The sequence below is a fragment of the Eubalaena glacialis genome, chromosome 9, assembly GCF_028564815.1.
Source record: "Eubalaena glacialis isolate mEubGla1 chromosome 9, mEubGla1.1.hap2.+ XY, whole genome shotgun sequence".
NCBI lineage: Eukaryota > Metazoa > Chordata > Mammalia > Artiodactyla > Balaenidae > Eubalaena > Eubalaena glacialis.
The window spans coordinates 50484266-50504853 of NC_083724.1; the positions used below are offsets into that span (position 1 = coordinate 50484266).

Consider the following 20588-nt stretch of genomic DNA (forward strand, 5'->3'; position numbering starts at 1 on the left):
TTTGTGTTGCCTTGGGCACGTTACCTTAGTCTCTCTTCTCCTACTTACGCATCCGTAAAATGTTGATAATAACCACCTTCAGGACTGTTGACTGTTGTGAAGGTTACAGACAATGACAATAAATGTACTCGACAGGTACCATGAAAGGCCACCTATGGGTCACAAACCATGGCTGCATAGGAAGCTATATTGTGTAACTCTTTCACTAGGTTTCACTTCACACTTCTCACTGGGAACTATTCCCATAACAGAAATAGAATATGCTATGCTGTTAAAGTTTCCTTATACCCAAACATTCTCCTGTAGCCTATAAAAGGTTTGGTTTTGCTTTTTAATAAGTATGTTCCAGGATGCATCCTAATTACCACAGATTCAGCCCAATCTCCTACATCCTCTTCATTTACAGTAGAAATAAAATTTCACACATCTTGAAGTTGACACAAGTGTTATTGAGCCACTCAGTGGAGGGATCTTGGGTTATGCGGGTCCAAGAAATCTGTATGTTCTTGAGGTTTCTGAATTGTCAAAGTGGAAATTGGTTCTAGTGCAGAGCTAGAGCCCCCCTGTCTCCTGAATCTTCTTTCTTTACTGATCCCTTCCTCTCACTTCATAAACAAGCTCAAGTCTCCCCTTCCTAAAAAAAAAAAAAAAAAAAAAAAAACCAACAAAACAAAAACTCTTTCATCTCAAGTTTCTTTGGCGGTATGGGCGAACCTCTCTCTGAGAAAGAGAGAACATCCGAACTTACTGAGAACGCTGCTAACTGTCTACATTCTCCCTTCATTCTTCCACCAGGGCATTCGGGGTCTGTCCTCATCATTTCACTGACACTGCGCTCATTCGAGCACCTAATTGTCATTTCCAACAGACAAGTCATACTGTGCCCACCTCTCTGCTGCTGGGTCCTGTTGATCACCTCCTCCTTTAGAAACTCCTAAGTCCTTTGGCTTCTGTGGCCCTGCACTTTCCTAATTCTCCTCCTCCTCTATGTCTAGTTCCTTCTGTTTCATTTATTCCACCATCTCCTTCCTGTGCCTAATCCTTAAACATGAATTTAAGGCTCCATCCTCAGCTTCCTGCTGTTACCACTTTATACATTCTCTTTGGGTGATCTTACCTCTTCTCAAGATTTCAACCATTGTCTTTATGCTAAGGATTCCCACAGCCATAGTCCTACCCAGACTGTACCTGACCTTCAGCGTCCTACATCAAAGTCCTGCTGGAAACCTCCACCTGGATGTTTCCCAGGTAACTCAGAACTGAACACAACTTCTTCTACCCTAACAAAATTTTCAGTTTGAAATTCTCTCAACTATTGACACCCTCAAACAAACAGCTGTCCAAACTAGAAATCTGGGAGTCACTTTCCCTCTGACTCGTTACTCCCGCCCAATCAATAAGCAAGTCCTGTCAATTTAGTCCCCTTTCTGGTGTTTTATTTACTCTCTCCCTTTTACCCCTACTCCCCTTGTCCTATTTCAAGCCCTCATCATCTCTTAGCTAGACCACTGCACAGTTCCCTAACTAGCCTCCCCATTGCCAATCTTCCTCAAATCAATCCTCTTCTCAGCTACTGGACTGGAGAGCAAGCCATATCACTACTCATTGTCTACAGAATAATGAACAGGCAGGTCCAGAAGCACAGTAACAAATATCTAGTGGTAAAGTCACACAAATGCTTCCTCCAGTAGGATCTTGCCTACAATATGTATCTCTTTACCCTTGCCCTCTATATAGCTCTCTAGACTTCCTTCTGATTCTGAGAGCTAATTAATACCCTTCCAATAAACTTCTTTTCTGCTTAATTTAAACAGCCTACTTATGCTGTTTGCAATGAAAATCCTGGGCTAGTATACAATTCCTTTTGTCTCTACCATAATTACAGATTTGTGTTTCTTCCTGTTGGTCTATGGTGACCTCAAAGGTCAGGGACCATGACTGTGTATGTATTTCATGCACTCTCTGTACTCCAACAACTAATATAGTGCCCGATGGGTAGTGGGCACTCAAATGTGTGTTGATAGAATGAATATTATTTTTTTAAACATCTTTATTGGAGTATAATTGCTTTATAATGGTGTGTTAGCTTCTGCTTTAATATTCTTTAGAAACTTTTTCTGTAAGACATATGATTCATTCATGATACTATGACATTATGGCATGATACCACTTGTTTTGGTTTATTATTTTATTCTAAACCTCAGAATCCCCCAAAACACAGATAAATGTCTCAAAAAGTAGAAAAAGCAAATATTCTGGCAGGTAACACTGAATCATAAACCTAATCCTTTGGTTTCTCCATAAGTCACCACAGTATGCAAGAGCTGCTTCCAGGAGCAGACAAATAGCCCATCAGGGTGAGTACTGTACTGATGTCTCGCACTTGAGTTCCTTAGAAACAACAGCTCTCAATAGCTAGTTCAAAGTCTGTTCATCTTTTGCAAAAAATACTTTTTAGACCAATCAGTGTCACTCTCAAGGCTGCATTATGATTGTTTGTGATGGCAGAGGATCAAGGGATTCAGGCAGCTCTGATGGGTAAATAATCCAAGGGCTATTTGTCCATGGGTATGTCGGGGATGAAACAAATCACACATTGGTGAGGCAAGCTGAAATACTGCCTCACTGTTATATCTGGAAATTACAACAGAAGCCTCCAAAGTCTTTGAAGTCCTATGGTAGGAAGGATTATTAAACACAACCTCTTTCACTACAGGGGAAAATGTCAAGAGTTTTGTTTTGTTTTTTTCTTTTTAAATCAATCTCAATAAGGGCTTTAGAGATTGATTAAATCCAAAACGTTTGTTGGTACCACACACTGGCAGGTGTTGTGGGAAGTATGTGATCCCTGTTCTTTTTTTTTTTTTTTTTTATTTAAACATCTTTATTGGAGTATAATTGCTTTACAATGGTGTGTTAGTTTCTGCTTTATAACAAAGTGAATCAGTTATACATATACATATGTTCCCATATCTCTTCCCTCTTGCATCTTCCTCCCTCCCACCCTCCCTATCCCACCCCTCTAGGTGGTCACAAAGCACCGAGCTGATCTCCCTGTGCTATGAGGCTGCTTCCCACTAGCTATCTATTTTACATTTGGTAGTGTATATATGTCTATGCCACTCTCTCCCCGTGTCACATCTTACCCCTCCCCCTCCCCATATCCTCAAGTCCATTCTCTAGTAGGTCTGTGTCTTTATTCCCGTCTTGCCACTAGGTTCTTCATGACCTTTATTTTCCCTTAGATTCCATATATATGTGTTAGCATACTGTATTTGTTTTTCTCTTTCTGACTTACTTCACTCTGTATGACAGACTCTAACTCCATCCACCTCACTACAAATACCTCCATACGACCCAGCAATCCCACTACTGGGTATATACCCTGAGAAAACCATAATTCAAAAAGAGTCATGTACCAAAATGTTCATTGCAGCTCTATTTACAATAGCCAGGACATGCAAGCAACCTAAGTGTCCATCATCGGATGAATGGATAAAGAAGATGTGGCACATATATACAATGGAATATTACTCAGTGATCCCTGTTCTTAAAGTGTAACACTCTGATGAGGTGAAGAGGTGGGGACGCCGATAAGGAGACACTAAGAAGATTTACATGGTGGAACGTGAAGAGAGCCATGGGAAGGGAGAACAAAGAGGAAAGGGAGAGGTTCATTTACTTGGGAAAATCAGGGCATGTTTCAAAAAAGAGCCCTACATTAAAGCATGGATAGATTCAAATAGGCCGGGGTGGGGCAGGGGAATGGAAAAGCAGGATAACACAGATGTAGAGAACAGCACAAATAGAGCAGGGAGGCAAGAAAGTAAAGAGCGTGTTGAATGAACAGCACGCTGGGGATTAATGGGAGGGAAGAGTAGAAATATAGCTGGGGGCAAATCACGAAGGACCTTGCGTGCCAAGCTAGGCAGTTTGCACTTTACCCTGTTGGCAATTGGTAATCATTAAAGGATCCTTAACAAGAGGACATTCCTTCTTTTTACATCTGGTTGGGGGGAGATGGGGGGAGTTGGCCATTCTTCTAATCACTGTCCTCAACCCTGGCCGCATATTGGAATCACCTAGGGAGCTTGTTCATTTCTTAGTGTCTATTTGTTAACAACACCAAGTCTGGCCCCATGTCTGGCCAAGTAAATCAGAGTCTCTTGGGGTAGGGCTGGACACAACTATTTTTAAAGAAACTTTTAGGTGATTTTAATGTCCAGTCAGGGTTGAGAACAATTGGCCTAATGCACAGGTGTGAGAATTTCTCTATAAATTCCTATTTTTTGTCAGGAATGTTTTATTGATATTAGGTATGACATTATGCTTTCCTTAATTAGGTATGGCCTAATGGATATGATAGAAATTTCTGATATATTGTAAAAGTTCTTTGCTCTTAAATAACTTCATCGTTTATCACCAGCCATATGTTCTTCTGTGTTAAGTACTACCTTCTTCCTGTAGGTATTTCATATATATACCTACATATATATGAAATTAAACATATAATCAAACACTCCAAGAGCCTAGATCTGAATGCATGAATACATTTATATGACTGAATTGATTAAGACAAGCATAAGAGAAATGGAGGAAGAGTGGGTGGGATAACTGGTAGAAGTAAAAATCAGGATTGACCAGCCAAGATGCCCAACACATGTTTAACTACCTGCTGGGCATATATATCAAGATGCCCATCACTTCTATTAACATAAATAGGTTTCACTCAAATTCTTAAAAATCAAACATTGTTTAACAAGAGACAGAAGTAGGACTATTGCTGGGGTGACCTACCAAAGAGGTTCTGCTATTTTAAGAACCAGGATTTTTTATGAATAGCATACCCCAAAATGCAAGTCATAAAACCTGGGGACTGTGTGCTAAGAGATTTGAAGATGACAGTGAAAGCAGAAAGTCCTATGACAAGAAATTACTTTTTCCTCCCAATATACTGTGACCACAGCTGACTTCTGCAATTATGGGAAGGAAAACATCCCAAAAATCCTGGGCGCCTTGTCAGGGATCAGACCAGGAGCTGGGTAGCAACTTCCCATTCAGCAACTCTAATTTGAGTAGGGAGGAACCCAGACTGGGTGTTGGCCTTGATAGGAAGGCCAGACAGAGCCTACATCCAGAGAAGTGAGTCACAGCAGAGAGGAGCAGGCAGAGATTACCATTCCAGGTAGGTTAAGTCCTAAGTGCAGGGGCCAGGTAAGAGAACCCAAGAACTCAGATTGATTGACAAGGAGGCCATGGGTTAGGGACCTGCCCAAGAGCTTAGGAGATGAGAGCTCAGAGGTCTCCTAGAAGGGACCAGCATGGAACTTGATTGATGCTGAGGCACCAGCTCCGTGGGACAGATAAGTAGGGAAGAACAGGCTGGGGCAGGGACCAAAGCATTCCTGACAAAAACTAAGAATTTATAGAGAAAAAGGTCTAAGTCATAGGGAGAGACTGTAAACCAAGTGTGAAACTTAGTCTTATTACTTTATGTCCACACTTCAGTCAGCCACACAAAACTTAGATGGCCCAGGAGGCTAACAGATGATTAAATTATTAAATAAATAAATAAAATAGAGCCAAACAATAAGAAAAGGAAAGCTCTTCCTCTGGTTGGAATAGAGAACAAATGGCAAAACTATAATGAAAAGAAAAATACATTGTCTTGAGCAATCCAGAAGCTGTGTTGGAAAGCTGTCTGAATTGAAGAAATAATGTTTGATAAAATACAAAACTAGTAATAATAAGAGTAACAATAATAATAGGCTACATGTATAAAGTGCTCACTATGTGTTAAATATATTAATGTATTTAGTCTTCATAACAATCTTAGGAGATAGGTGCTTTAATTATCTCCATTTTACAGCCAAGGAAACTGAGACACAGAGCGGTTAAATAATTTGCCCAAAGCCACACAGCACGTAAGGGTAGAGCCTGGATTCTAATCCAAGCTGTCCAACTCTAGAGTTCATATTAACCACTAGGCTTACATTGTTTCTCATGCTAAGGAACTACCTTTGAAGGGGCAGAATGAACCAGGGGCACACACGAAATGCATAAGGACTTTTTAATCATCCAATATTGAATTTATTCCTTCAGCAAATTCATTCACCCAACAAATATTTGTTGAGCATCTACTATGTACCAGGCACTCTTTTATATGCTAAAGATTGCAGGCAGGTGGGATCCCTACACATCTGAGTGAATAAATGCATGGTCTGGCATAAAATATAGTGTTCTGTGGGTTTGGTAGGCCCAAAGCACTGCACCTTTGGAACCCATGTTCTTCCACATGTATGAAATATAATTAGATGTTTGATGAAGAGTTTCTAACACGTTGCAGAGTTTAATTAACACACCAAAGTGTCAAGGTCCAGGAGCTGGTGAAGACAGGGACATTGGGAGAGGCAGCAATGCTAGAAGAAAGAAAGGTGAAGAGTTGAGGAAATGAGGCCCTGCCCCAGGGCTGCCACTGACTTGGTCATTGACCCTGACTGGGAGCCTGTCTGGGCCCCAGTGCGTGCCTCCGTAAAATGAGGAGGTTGCACTGGATGAATTCCAAGGCCCAGCTCTTGGATGTAGGATCCCAGGCAGAGCCAGGGCAGAACCAAGGCCATGCTCAGGCACAGCTCACAAGAGCCAGGTTCAACCTGACATCAGTAGTAGCCAGGGCGGGCCGGGGAACGCCACATGGCATTGCAGGAAGAACTCGGCCAATTCCTGGGGTCGACTGTTTCTCTGAGAGGCATCTGAGGAACACCCCAGACTTGTGCTGCTCTCAGCCTCTCCACAACATGGGGGCTGTGTTTCTGCATAAAGGGCATCAAGAGACCAACAAGCAGAGGCGATGCAGGTTTAAGCAGATCCAGAGGGTGGGAATTGCCTGATGAACTCCTGATGTCAGGGTGGGATGCTGAGTCAGAAAGAGAGCTGTAACCCACAGAGAGGGAGGACTGGTCCTCCTCCTCTAGGAAGGCCCCCTGGGATGCTGGCCAGACTTCTGGCTCCAGCTGGGCCTCAAGAAATATCAGGCAGGATTTATCAGTATTAATAACTAGCACATGACTGAGTGAAGAAGTGAAACTCAGCTGACCAAGTAACTGAAAGTGTCCTTAAGAGAGAAGGAAGGGGTTTGGGTGAAGAAAGGGGGTTGACAGGAAGAGACACACGCATATACTTACATTGAGATATCGGCCTACTCTACCACCCGCCCCCCATTGGTTATGCCAAACTTCTAGCTGGCCAGCCTGCCTCAGATACCATCACTTGCTTCTGGGTACAAATACCATCCAAATTCTTCCTGTATTAGGCAATTCCTCAAACACTGACCCCCACTGTTGTAGAAAAAAAAAATACTCTCTCTACAAGTGCTTTGAATTTCCTTTTTTACCTCCTCTTAACCTGACATGTCCACATCTACCTTCCTCTCTGGGGTGGCTTAATGTTCCAAACTTCTAATTAAGGAGCAGTACCTGGGTTTGGATTTTACCCCCTCCCTCCCTCAGTTCCTCCAATGACTTCCTCAAAGAGCCAGCTTAAAGATGCTAAACCAAGGGGTCCAAAAATTGGAATGAAACCAAAACCCAACCGATGACTAGTCTGAACCGTGACCATTCTGATGTGAGGCCAACTTTATAGTGTCCAAGAATCCTCAGCCGAAGGGCTTCTGCCCCCCACAGCTGGCACTGGGGAAATGGAACCAACAATCTCGATTTCAGCTGAGGACGATTGTTCAAAGGGGTTCCAATATTCTCTGAACTGCGAATGAATAAAGATTTTTTTAGATGATAAATGAATGAATAAGGAAGATTTTTATATGATAAAATAGATCTCTTCTTCCCAGGATTTAATTCAAACCTAAAATTTAAAAGCAAGTTCAAAGTTTGATTCTGACACAATCTCACTTGCCTTGACAAGTGAGAGAAAATTAAAATATTCTACCGAAAACATGGAGGTAAATCAAGAAAACAAGAAACTGGAAAGTAGATGAGGCTAGGTTGCCGTGCCCAGTCACCTGCTCTGGTGCCACCCTCTGTCCCTGGGGGTACCCTCCCTATGGTACGCAACCCAAGTCAATGCATCGCCTTGTCAAAACTCATCCATATTTTGCCCAGTGGAAATCAAGCATATTTCAAAATGGCCATGAGCTAGGGACATTGGAATTGTAATTGGAGAGGCTTAGAGACCTAATACTCTAAATAAACCAAAGGGGTGGACCTCAAATACAACTTTGGGCAGCTGGGAGATATTTTGAGACAATGACTCCCGATTTGAATCTCCTGTAATGAAATTCTAATTGGCAGATTTGTTTCTCTACTTAACTCTCTTCACTGGGCTTTAGCATTGATCTCTCCACTGTAAATTAACTTACTGACCAAGGACATCTAGAAGTGCTATTTGCGTTCCAAATACTTGTGGGCAAAAGTCACTGAAACCTATAATTTTCTATGCTGCCATACAATACACGGAGGTGGATGGAACCAGTTTCAAAGGGTTTTTGCAGCCAGATGAAGTAAATTTGCAGAAAGGCTTGTGACCAGGTTTCAGCCTGGGACACTTGTATTGTCTTTAATCTACCAACCTAGGAATGGCTTTATACTGGAAATTCTTAGTGGTGGCTTCTCAGCAGGCAGCAGCAGTGGCTGCCACACCCCTACCTCGCTGCGCCTCTGGAGTGGACTGTTATGTCCAAGTTCTGGCCTCCGAAAAACGTGATACGTAAGGATGGAAGCCTAACCAGCCTGCTCCCCCGGGAATGCTCAGAGGAGAATGAATGAACTTCCCCCAGCCCTGAGCCAGAAAGCTGTGGCTGTTAGAAGTTAGAAAGAAAGCAAAGAGGAAAGCAACAGTGTCTTCATTTTGCTATAAACCACAATCACCTTTCCCTATAAGCATCGTCCTGTTTTCCTGGAGGGGCACTGTTTAACTGCCACTGGTGCAGAGGTGCCAACTCAGCAGAGAGCACTTCCTGTGGGTCTGGGCGGCAGTTGAGTGCAGCGAGCTGTGGCCTGCCCACTGACCCAGGAGCAGGCTGCCAGGGGGCCACCATCCTGACGGAGGCCTGGCAATGCGGGCGCAGGACTGAGGCTCCTGGATTAAGGGGTGATGTTGATTTCCTTTTCTCAGGGCCAGGCTAGGGCGAGGCAAGAGGGGTGTCTAGGGCACAAGATTTAAGGAGGTTTTCACTCTCAAGGTCATGCAAGTGGCTCTTTCACCTTAGTCCTAGCCCTGCACAGGGCCACCAGCAGAGGTAGGGGTTCTCAAAGGTCAGTGGTTCTCAAAATGTGATCTCCAGACCAGCAGCATCACCGGGGAACTTGTTAGATATGCAAATTCTCAGCCCCATCCCAGACCCACAGACTCTGAAACTCAGAGGTGGGGCCCAGCAACCTGTGTCCTAACATACCCACCAGGTAATTTTGATGCAGCTAAAGCACTGTGTTAGAGAATAATGCTCTCCAAAGCCAGTCATGTGGTCCAGGTCAGGCCACTGCTCAAAATGCTTCACACACAACCAGAGCAGGGAAAGGGGTAGGGTGGTGAGATGAAAGAGACTTCCCTAAGGCAATCAGCAAGGTAGGAATCCTTCAAACGATACATCAGGAATTGATTTTTCCCAGCTACCCCTAAGTACTCTGTAGGAAAGACTTGGCAATTGTTGGCAATAAATAAAGCTTACTACTGAGTAGTTCCCTCCTGTTTTTTCCCTGATCTAGTCAGCTCAGAGTTGGCCACTGACTGATAGCTTGGGACATGGGCCAGCCATTTGAATATTCTAAGACTGAGAGTCCCTCCTCTGTAAAATGGGGCTAACATCACCTCCCTGCCAATGTCAGAGAAGCTAGTATATGCAAAGCCCCAAACAGAAGCCCAAGGCAGAAAAGCTGTGATGACAGTTCATACATCCTAAGCAGGGGTTCTGAGCCTCCACCTTCTCCAGGGAGCTTAGATAATCTGGGGGCCTGAGGACAAATGAGATTCCTGGGAAGGAGGTTAGCTGATCTCTTTTACGCTGCAGTGTTTTTTAAAGGAGGCTATTTCTCAGTCCCAGTGGCCTGGGGCATCAAGCTTCTTAATGGGGTGGCACAAATGAGAGATAAGGGAAAGAAGGGAAAGAAGTGCCTGCTCTTGGGCATGAGAGAACTACTTATTTTTTACTAAATAAATGAAGGGCAAGAAGCTATATCTGAAGACTCCACATTTAAACTCTGTCACTAGAACCCAAACGGTATGAGTGGTAAGACAATGACCAATGCCAGCCAGCTGAGAGACCTCAGGCACATGGCCATGGACTTGGTTTCCTCTTTCGCCAAGTACTGGATTATAAATACAACAATAACATGAGGATGATGTCATGCAACAAAACGCTGTCAAGCACAACATAAATGTGAGGTTTAGCACTGAGGTCCCATCACAGAATTAGGGCACCATTTCTGCAGGACGAGAAGAAAACTAACCTCACCCAACTTCCCCAGCTCACAACGGTGTCTACTGAGGACCAGAGAGGCTGTTGACCTGCAGAGGGCACGCAGCTGGTGGGAGACAATCATTAGCTGTGCCCCCTTTCTCCCTTCCATGGGGGGAGGGGGGGCGGGCAAAATCGCAGAGCTTCTACCCACAGGCCAGGGAAACAAAGGGCTCCATCTCTTCATGGGCCATCCATGCAGCACAGCTGAGAGTTGGAAGGATGATCCATGACTCACACTTTTCCTCCTGAGAGTACTTAACTCCAAGATGATAACATTACCCATGCGAAAGAGGCAACCAGCAAAAAAGGAAAGTTCACCTTGGGCCCCTGTGCACTGACCCCCTTACCTTCCTCGTTTAAAATCCACGGCAGGAACTCGAACACCGAGTCAAAGCCGCAGGTGCTCTCTTCGAACGCGCAGGATCCCGCGGGCAGGTCCAGGGCACCGGCAAGCTGCAGGGCTGCTGGCACAAAGCGGGTTTCAGTTCAGGCTCGGTCTCGGGAGCGTTTACGCCAACTCAGTGCACCCCGGGGAACCACCTGGTGAAAGTGAGAAGGCGTGCGGGAGGGGACGGGAGAGAGAGGCAGTATTGCCGCCCCCGCCCAGGGCGCTTGCACTGCGCGACCCGTGCGCAGTCGCTGGGCTCGGGGAGGGAGGTTAGCGGCTGTGGAGATGGATCCGTAGGCGCCCTCGGACGGCCCAGCCCAGGACCGCGAGCCCGACTACCAGGGCTGCGGGATTGGGAGAGGGTCACGAGAGCGCCCCTCGGAGGTACCCCCCCACCCCGGATCCAGGCCTTACCTTGCACTGCCAGCAGGACGCCCCTGAACAGCATGGTCGGGGAGGAAGACTGGACAGGGGTGCGAGCCGCCAGCCCGCTGGGACAGGCTGCTCCGGGTGGAAGGAGCGTGGGAAGCGGGGGCGCCTGGAATCGGGGGAGGGAGAAGTCGGAGGCAAAGCGTGCGCTTGGAGCTGCCCAACTTTGCAAAGCGGCCCCGGGAGCAGAGCGGAAAGCCGAAGGTGCCTGAACTGTGAGCGCCGCTCAGTGCGCTCGCGTCCTAAGTGAAGCCGGCCGGCCGCACAGCTGGTCCTGGGCGAGGACGGGGCTGGGCAGGGAGGAGACAACTGCACACTTTTGAAAAGCCAGCCAGAACTGGCTGGGAGAGGAGAGGTCGGGATGCAGTGCCAGGGCTCGGATTTTTAAAGCTTGGGACCAGACCCCTGGCAGATACTGGAGAGGGCAGGCCTCCCGGGAACCCCTCGGCTGAGCTGGGACTGGAGGCGCCCCGCCCCGCCCATCCTAGTGGGAACCAGCTTATTTCTGGGGACAGCCTCCCTCTATCTGGAATGCCAGCCCTGCGGGGCTCGCCCTAATTTTAACCTTTTCTGCCCAGAATGGAAGAGGGTGGAATTCTCTTAGGAAAACCTAGAGGAAATTTTGGGAAGTGTTGGGTGGAATAAGCTTTACATCTAGGAGTTTCCAGCGTTTATGGCCCGTTAACGCTAACCTTGGAATACCCACCCCCCGACCCCCGCCTTTATTTAGCAGTGGAATGTTTGGCATGTCTGGTGCTCAGCATTCCCTCTGTCCGGTGAAATGGGGGCATTCCTCGTCTCCAAAGAGCCATGATAAATTAGTAGAAGGTTTCTAAATTGGGATGGGGGTAGTGATGTCAGGGACGGGGTTATGGTGAAGTACCCATTGGCTACAAATTTGCTTTGAGAACTAAGTGGGTTTTTAAAAGTAGTCTCCTCCAGTAAAGAAAGTGGTGATAGGGGTAGGGGTTCTTCTTAATGCTCTTTATTATACTGGGCAGGCAATTTTATGCCTAGGGCAATGATTCTCAAATTTTAGGGTACATCAGAAGCCCACCATCAGAGTTTCTGATTCAGTAGTTCTGGTCTGTGGTCCAAGATTCTGCACATTCCTAACCAGTTTCCAGGTGCTGATGCTGCTAGTCTGGGACCACATTTTGAGGACCACTGGCCTAACAAACTCTTGTTCAACCATCAAATCCCTGCTCACATGCCTTCACTTGGTTTCCAGACTCTCTGTGTTTTCCTTGTCCTTCATTCTTCTCCTTGCTGTTTCTTTTTCTCTCTCTGACCCCCAGATACTAGGGTGCCTCCAAGTTCTATCCTTTCAGCTCCGGTTTCCCTTTCTCCTCACTTCCTCAGTGATTTCATCCAGTCTCATAGTTTGAAACACCAACTAAAACCTGATATCTCCCAAATATTTTTCTAGTCCAGACGGCCCACTGCCTCCAGACTCTTCTGTCTCACTGCCACCTCAGCATTTTCATTTGGATGCTTAAGAGCTATCTCATACTTAACAGGTCCCAGCATGAACACCTCATATTCCTTCCCAAACCTGTCTCTCCCCTGCATCTTCCTCATCTCAGTTAAAGAAACCTTTCCCTTCCAATTGCTCAGGACAAAATACTTAGAGTTATCCTTGACTCTTTTCTTCGTCTCAGGACATTACCAAATTCTGTCAGTTCAGGATTCAAAACATAGCAGGTACTGACCACGCTCCATGCCCACATGACTGCCCTGATCCCAGTCGCCACTGCTGTTTGCCGGGGATGCTGCAGTAGTTTCCGAAAGGTGGTCTCCTTGCTGCTTCTGCCTTGCGCACCTCCATTCCATTCTTAACACAGTTGTCAGGGCATCCTTTTGACACAGAAATCGGACTATGTCACTCCTTGGTTCCAGACTCCTAACAACTCCATCAATCATTTAGCAGAATCCAGACTCTTCACAATGGCCTACCAGGTCCTACAAAACCTATCCCCACCCACTTATATCTCTGACCTAATCTGCCCTGCTTACTTCCCTCCAGCTACACGGACCTCCTGGCTGGTCCTCAGACATAGTCTAGCTGTCCTCTCAGAACTTCACACTGGCTGTTCTCTCTGTTTGAAATGCTCTTGCCGGGAGAGCCACATGACTCATGCTGGCACTACCTCTAGGTCTTGACTCAGATGTCATCTTCATGATGAGAAAACTTGAAAGCCTTCTCTCTAATAAGAAGAAAGCTCCTGGATCCTTTTAAAATAAGTTTAGACAAGGTTTCAGGAGTTTTCTGTAGGCAGTGGCTCAAATGATCTAAAATTTGTTTAGTGTGTGTGTTTATGTGCTTTGCCTCAGGGAGTAGTTAATAATAATAAAAACATTTATCATGTTTACTATTAGAAACATTTTAGATAGATAATCTCATTTAACTTTCTCAAAGACTCTATGGGGTATGCATCATTATTATTCCCATTTAATAGATGGGGAAACCGAGGTGCAGAGTTCAGTGACAGCACGTGGTAGAGACAAGATTCAAACTCAGATTGGCTTTATTCCAAAAGCCTATTTTCTCAACTGGTACAGTAGCCTATCTCCTTTGTCTTTCTTTTTTGATTTCTTGCTCACAGATGGTGCTAAATATCTGATGAATTTCATCAAATTACTTAATTAAAAATTTAAAGATGGATATGAATCCAGTTGAAACTTCAAAACACGATTTTCAACCAAACAAATTTTCAGCAACTATCAAACTGGTTCTCCTTTTCCCAGGTACCTATGGAGTATTTCAAAGCTTTAGGGTTGCCTTAGATTCATTTGCATGTTCCAGGTGTTAGGAAAATGAAAAACTTCAAAGCCCTAAAGAGATCTCCAAAAATTTAAAAATACGATTTAATACTTAAAGGTGACATCATTTATTGCCACCTATGGGAAAATGAATCATTACACATAAGTGCAGAATTAGTTGGAGTAAAATTTCTATTTCACATATAATTGCATGATCCCAAGAACAGATGACCCTTCCACATTGGCACAGACTGGGGACTCTGGAGAGCAGACTCTGACTTGGAGTTTAGTGCACAGAATGTTCACTAGGGGGCGCCCTTGGGATCACCTCCTGTGGAAGGGAGTGGGAAGAAGCAGGATTGGGCCCAGGGAGAAGTGACAATGCAATCAGGTCCCTTGAAGCCCCTTCTGACCCCACAGGAAACTCTGGAGTTTAAATGGCCCACTTGACTTGCCCCATGTTAGGTTAAAATGGCCTGGCTCTTTGTACAGCTGCCTCCATCTGTCACTGGATGTGGCCCACACTGGGACAGTGAGCTCCAATGAGGCGGCTCTCTACACGGAGGCCAACCCAAAGGGGCTAACAGCTGAAGGCTGTTTGATGACAACACTCCCAGCAGCTGGGACAAGTCCCTTCCTGAAGACATTTTGCAGGGAAGGGAAAGGATATTGTATATGGAGAGGGCCAAGGAAAGAATCTGGAAAATCTAGAAATGATGTGTGTCAACCCACTTCCTTTCATCACTAATCACAAAGCCACATGGCCGTTCACTGCCACATCATTTGGGAAAACAGCATAAGACCCCAAGGTAAGAACTACCTGGGCCTCTCTCCGTAAGATGTAGCTTAACTGAATAATCAAATAATGCACGTAAAGTTTTGATTTTAGAAAGCACTCAATAAACATTACGTAGTGTAGTGGGTTGAATGGTAGCCCCCCAAAAAGATATGTTTATATCCCAGAACTTGTGGATGTGACCTTATTTGGAAAGAGGGCTATGCAGATGTAATTAAATTAGGGATCTTGAGATGAGATCATCCTGGATTATGCGGTGGGTCCTAAATTAATGGCAAGTGTCCTTATAAGAGAGAGAAGAGAAGTAACAGGCAATGTAAAGAGGGAGGCTGAGACTGGAGTGATGCAGCCCCAAGGCAAAGAATGAAGCTGGAAGAGGCAAAGAACAGATTCTCTCCTAGAGCCCCGGAGGAGTGTAGCCCTGCAGACACCTGGATTTCAGACTTCTGGCCTCCACTGTGAGAGAATAACGTCCTGTTGTTTTAAAGCACCCAGTCTGTGGTAGTGTGTTCTAGCAGCCGTAGGAAGCTAATACAGAGTGTTATACATCAAGCGAGCACACGCCTGGCACTCTACGTGTGTTATCTCATTTAATCCATGCAACATTCCTATCAGGTGAAGACCACTGTTATCTTCACTTACAGACAAGGAAACGGGACCAGAAGCGTCATTTAACTTGTTCAAGGTCACATGTCCAGCCAGTGTGAAGCTGGAATTTGATGGCACACGCTGCAGTGCCCCTAAAATCTTCCTCTTTACAAAGGCCTGTCTCTCCTCACCAGGGCCGCCTACACCACAGGCAGGCAAAACAACCTGCTGTCTCTGTGGGCAGGAGGTTCGCCTGTCACAGAACCTGGCATATCCTCCTGCTCTTCGCTGCTTTGTCTCTGTCTCTGGGTCTCTGTATGTCTCTGTCTGGGCTCGCCTCTACCTCTCATGCCCACTCTACCCTCAGTGTTTTGCTACCTTACTTTCACATTGTCTCTCTCTCCGCACATACACACAAACATGTACACCATCAGGTTGAAAATGAGCTGGTAAAATAATTCCAGGCTCTGTGGCTTGTCCTGCCAGTGACCTTCGTTGCATTCCAGCAGGAGGTGTCTGGGGGCTCTGCCCCGAGGCTGGCTGGCATTGTCCCTTGCTTCCTGCCCAGCACCAGCTGCCTCTCACCCCTGAGGAGCAGTCACATGCCTGCTGTGGGTCAGAATCATCCCCTGTGAGGGAACAAGGCCCAAGGTTAACCAGTTATTACAAATCTCCTTTTATTACAAAATATATACCCCACTGTTTAAATTGCTGCACTCAAATGACCTGAACTGGGAAAGTAGATATTTCTTTCAGAGTGAGCATTTAAAAGGAAATAGATATTGAATAGAGACTTTCTCTCCATCATTAATCTCTTCTTCATCGGCTTACTCTGAATCCTAGCTTGGTGTCAGACATCCTTCATTATGATTTGAATGCAACCTTTTGATTTTTTTTTTTTGGTCAAAGTTCCCTAGGCTGACTCATCACAGTGATGATACCACCTTTTGTCGAGTGTTTATGATGTGCCAGGTGGTTTCATGCTCAATTTATGGAGGAAGAAACTAGAGCCAAAGCATTGAAGCGACTCGCCCAAGGGTAGGGGGGCTGGATGTAAACCCAGATCTAGCTACCAGCAAAGCCCTCTTGATCTCTCTAATCTTCCAACACAGGGGAGGTGTGAGCAGACACTTTGAAATGTCCTATTCCCGGATCCCTCACCTCCTTCCTCCACCCTAGGCTGGGCTGAGGCCAGAGAGGCAAATTTCTCTCTGTCTCAGTGAAGTGTCGATACCCGGAGTCCTGCTGGAAAAGCCCTTTGTAATCAGAGGCCCTACCTCTCCATCCCACGTCCATCCCACCCTAATACCTGTGCGCCCACTTCACTTTCTCAGACTGTGTCCTCTTATCCCTCTCACGTGTTCACACGTGCTCCTTTTTGTTGAGAATCAGAACACCTTCCTCCCCTTCCCTAGTTGGTAAAGTCCTTATTATGGGTTGAATCATCTCCCCACACCCACATTGATCTGTTCAAGTCCTAGCCCCCAGCACCTCAGAATGTGACCTTATTTGGGAATAGGGTCATTGCAGATGTAATTAGTTAAGAAGAGGCCACATTGGAGTAGTGTGGGCCCTAATCCAATATGATTGATGTCCTTTTAAAAGGGGAAATTTGGACACAGACACACACAAGGAGAACGCCATGTGAATGAAGACAACGGCAGAGATCAGGGCGATGCTTCTACAAGCCAAGGTAAAGGAAACATTGCCAGCAACCAACAAACTAAAGCTAGGTGACAGGCCTGGAACTGATTCTCTCTCACGGCCCTTAGAAGCAACCAACCCTGCCGACACTTTGATCTTGGATTTCTGGGCCCCAGAACTGAAATTTCTGTTGTTTAAGCCACCCAGTTTGTGGTACTTTGTATGCAACCCTAGGAAACTCATGCACTCCTATTCATTTCTCAAGACCCAGTTCAAATGTCCCCTTCTCCATGCCTGTTCTTCACTGTCCCCCCCCAAAGCTGCAGCGTGTGTTGCGCTGTATCGCAATGACTTTATTTATGTCTCTGTTCTGCAATGGAGGCTGAGATTTCAAGGGCAGAGAACACATCTGCTTTATCTTTGTGTCTGCTCCTGTGCCATGTCTGTGCACAGCTGATTGTAGGCGCTCAATAAATGTTTGTTGAAGGAAAGGCTAAGGACCGGCATAGCTCACTGGTCCACACAGCCCAGAGGCCTGCCTAAGCTTCATCCCTGTGGTTGGAAGAAAAATAACTAAATGTAAACTGTAGGTCATCCTTGGGGATGTTTATAGAAACGAATGAGCTACACAGATGTGCAGTGTGAACAGGGAGTCAGGGCAGGCCTTCTGGTGTCAGAGCAACACAGCTGGGACTGGGGAGCGGGGAGCGGGGAAGGCTCTCAGAGGCCTACTTTCGTGAGAGGCAGACGAAGCTCCAGAGGGAGGGCTCAGCCCCTGGAAGGAGGCACCAAGCCTTGGGTGTTGCAGGGAAATAGAGATGATGCAACAGCCTGCATCCTGCCCTCTGGGTTGTCCCAGCGCCCCCTGTGGACTCTTGTCTGGGTCCAGGAGGAAGGCTAGGCTGTTGGGAAAGCCAGGAAACTCTCTTCTCTACAAAACACTGGGCCACAATGAGCTCTAGACCCCAGTGGCCATATTAAGAAAAGAGCAGGTGAGCAGTGTCACAATGCACTTCGCCCCAGACCCCCAGCCCTTTGGCATTTCAGGGTTCAGGGCAGCGAGAATGGGTACAGGTTAGTTTGTGAGGGTGTATGTGCTCCCTTGGGACATTCCCCCCAGTCCTGGGAGTTGAGGCTCTATGTCACCTGTTGGGGCTAAGCGGGAGCTGAAGGACATTCGAATTTGATTTATTACAGTTAATGGTGGCTCCAGAGACTAGTGAGGCCCGTGGGCAAGTTGGGCTAAACCCAGGTGATATGCTTTCTCCTCAAGTTTTGTCTGAGTGCTGTGGCATGGGGAAAAAAGAGGAAGAAAAAAGCATTCTGTAGCCAAAAATATTTCCGAAAAGAGCAGTGAGATCCCAGCTTAGCCTCTGACGTTTTTAATGTGTTAGATTGGGGATCTACACATTATGTGATTTGGTCTAAACTGAATAGGGGGAACTTCCCTGGTGGTCCAGTGTAAGACTCTGGGCTCCCAATGCAGGGGGCCCAGGTTCAATCCCTGGTTAGGCAACTAGATCCCACATGCCACAACTAAAAAAGATCCCGCATGTGGCAACGAAGATCCCATGTGCCGCAATTAAGACCCAGTGCAGCCAAATAAATAAATATTTTTAAAAACAAACAAACAAACAAACTGAAGAGGGACAAGATAATATTCACAACCAGTAAGTCCTGGGCACTGAGACACAGAATGGACACCAACTGGGAAGGTGACAGACAGTGAATATCAGCTCTGAACAGGCATATGAGGTGTGTGCATGCATGCACGAGTGCATGCTGTGCAAAGACACATTATCCATGAGAAGCCAAGTCACACTATTACTACTAATCTGGAAGACTGAAATGCAAAGGGCTGAAACACTGGGGATTTAAAGGCCCAAGTAATTGGTGATAATGAAGAAATTCTACCACCAGGTATCGCAGGATGCCTCAATGAGCTAATCCAGTGCATCATGATTCCGGATGCACAATAGAACCATCTGGGGAGTTGCTTCTTTTAATACAAAGTTTGGGCTCCACCCGACCAATTAAATCATAATTTCTGAGATAGGACCAAAGCATTGTTATTTCCTTAAAGCTCTCCAAGGTGATTCTATTGAGCCAGGGTTAAGAAGGCACTGACTTAATCTTTTCATCATCAGCAAAATTAAATACTTTTAGTGTTAACAGGGGGGGAAAAGCTGTTCTAAAAGAATAAGAGAGTGTTGTATCAGAACAGGGAACATAATTTTGTCATTGAGACTGTGGACTCTGGAGCCAAACCACTAAGGTTCAACTTGTCTTCTGTCACTTACTACCTGTGAACCTACAGTACATCGTTTGGTCTCTCTGTGCCTCAGTTTCCTCTTCTGTAAGATGAAAATAATAATAGTACCTATCTCACTGGGTGGTTGTGAATACGAGATGAGTTTATATTGTTAGAATACTTAAAAGAGTACCTGGCACTCTGTAAGCACCATATGAATATTTACTATTAATTTTCTACCCACCTAAGTTTTTCACAGGTCTAGGCTTGTAGTTGAAACTGAAGATGTAGTCTAGTCATCAAAATAGCCTTTCACATAGTGTCCTGCCTTTGGAGGTCGAGTACAGGGGGTACAGAAACTAGAAATGTAAATTGGACTATTGGTAAACTGTAGCTTTGATGTTCTATCAGAAGAGAAGAAAAATCTAAAGTATTGAGTGAATTCCATTATAATTACCAACAAGTAGAACATTAAAAATAGTAATGAAGAAAATAGTTTTAGTCTAGGGAGGCAAGAGTATACAATGGAGAAAAGACAGTCTCTTCAACAAATGGATCTGGGAAAACCGGATAGCTAAATGTAAAAGAATGAGATTAGAATATTTCCTCACACCATATACAAAAATAAACTCAAAATGGATTAAATTCCTAAATGTTAAGACCTGAAACTATAAAACTCATAGAAGACAACATAGGCAGAACACTCTTTGACATAAATCATAGGAATTTTTTTATGGATCTGTCTCCTATGGTAAAAGAAATAAGATCAGAAATAAACAAATATGCAAGAGGGAGGAGATATGGGGATATATGTATATGTATAGCTGATTCACTTTGTTATAAAGCAGAAACTAACACACCATTGTAAAGCAATTATATTCCAATAAAGACGTTAAAAAAAATAAAATAAAATAAACAAATAGGACTAATTAAACTTAAAAGCTTTTGCAAAGCAAGGGAAACCATCGACACGATGACAAGACAACCTACAGAATGGGAGAAAATACTTGCAAATAATATGATCGACATGGGGTTAATATCCAAAAAATACAAACAGCTCATACAACTCAATATTAAAAAAACAAACAACCCAGTCAAAATATGGGCAAAAGGGAGAACGAGATGTGACTATGGAGGCAGAGATAGGAGTGATGTGGCCATAAGCCAAGGAATGCCCTCAGCCACCAGAAACTGGAAGAGAAAAGAATGGATTCTTTCCTAGTCCCTCAGAAGGGAGTTTTGGTCCTGTGTTACTAGT

The 20588-nt window shown here is 45.1% G+C and overlaps 1 protein-coding gene across 1 annotated transcript in view; it reads right to left on the reverse strand.

Moving 5' to 3' along the window:
* Window positions 1–13032, reverse strand: part of MAMDC2 (MAM domain containing 2) — a 167814-nt gene extending 154782 nt beyond the window's left edge. The window contains exons 1-3 of the mRNA XM_061201200.1: window positions 13001–13032; window positions 11274–11397; window positions 10819–10935 (exon numbers count right to left, since the gene is read on the reverse strand). Coding sequence (XP_061057183.1) covers window positions 10819–10935; window positions 11274–11397; window positions 13001–13018 — 259 coding nt within the window. The 5' untranslated portion in view covers window positions 13019–13032. The remainder of the gene's footprint in view (window positions 1–10818; window positions 10936–11273; window positions 11398–13000) is intronic.
* Window positions 13033–20588: the final 7556 nt, after the last annotated feature.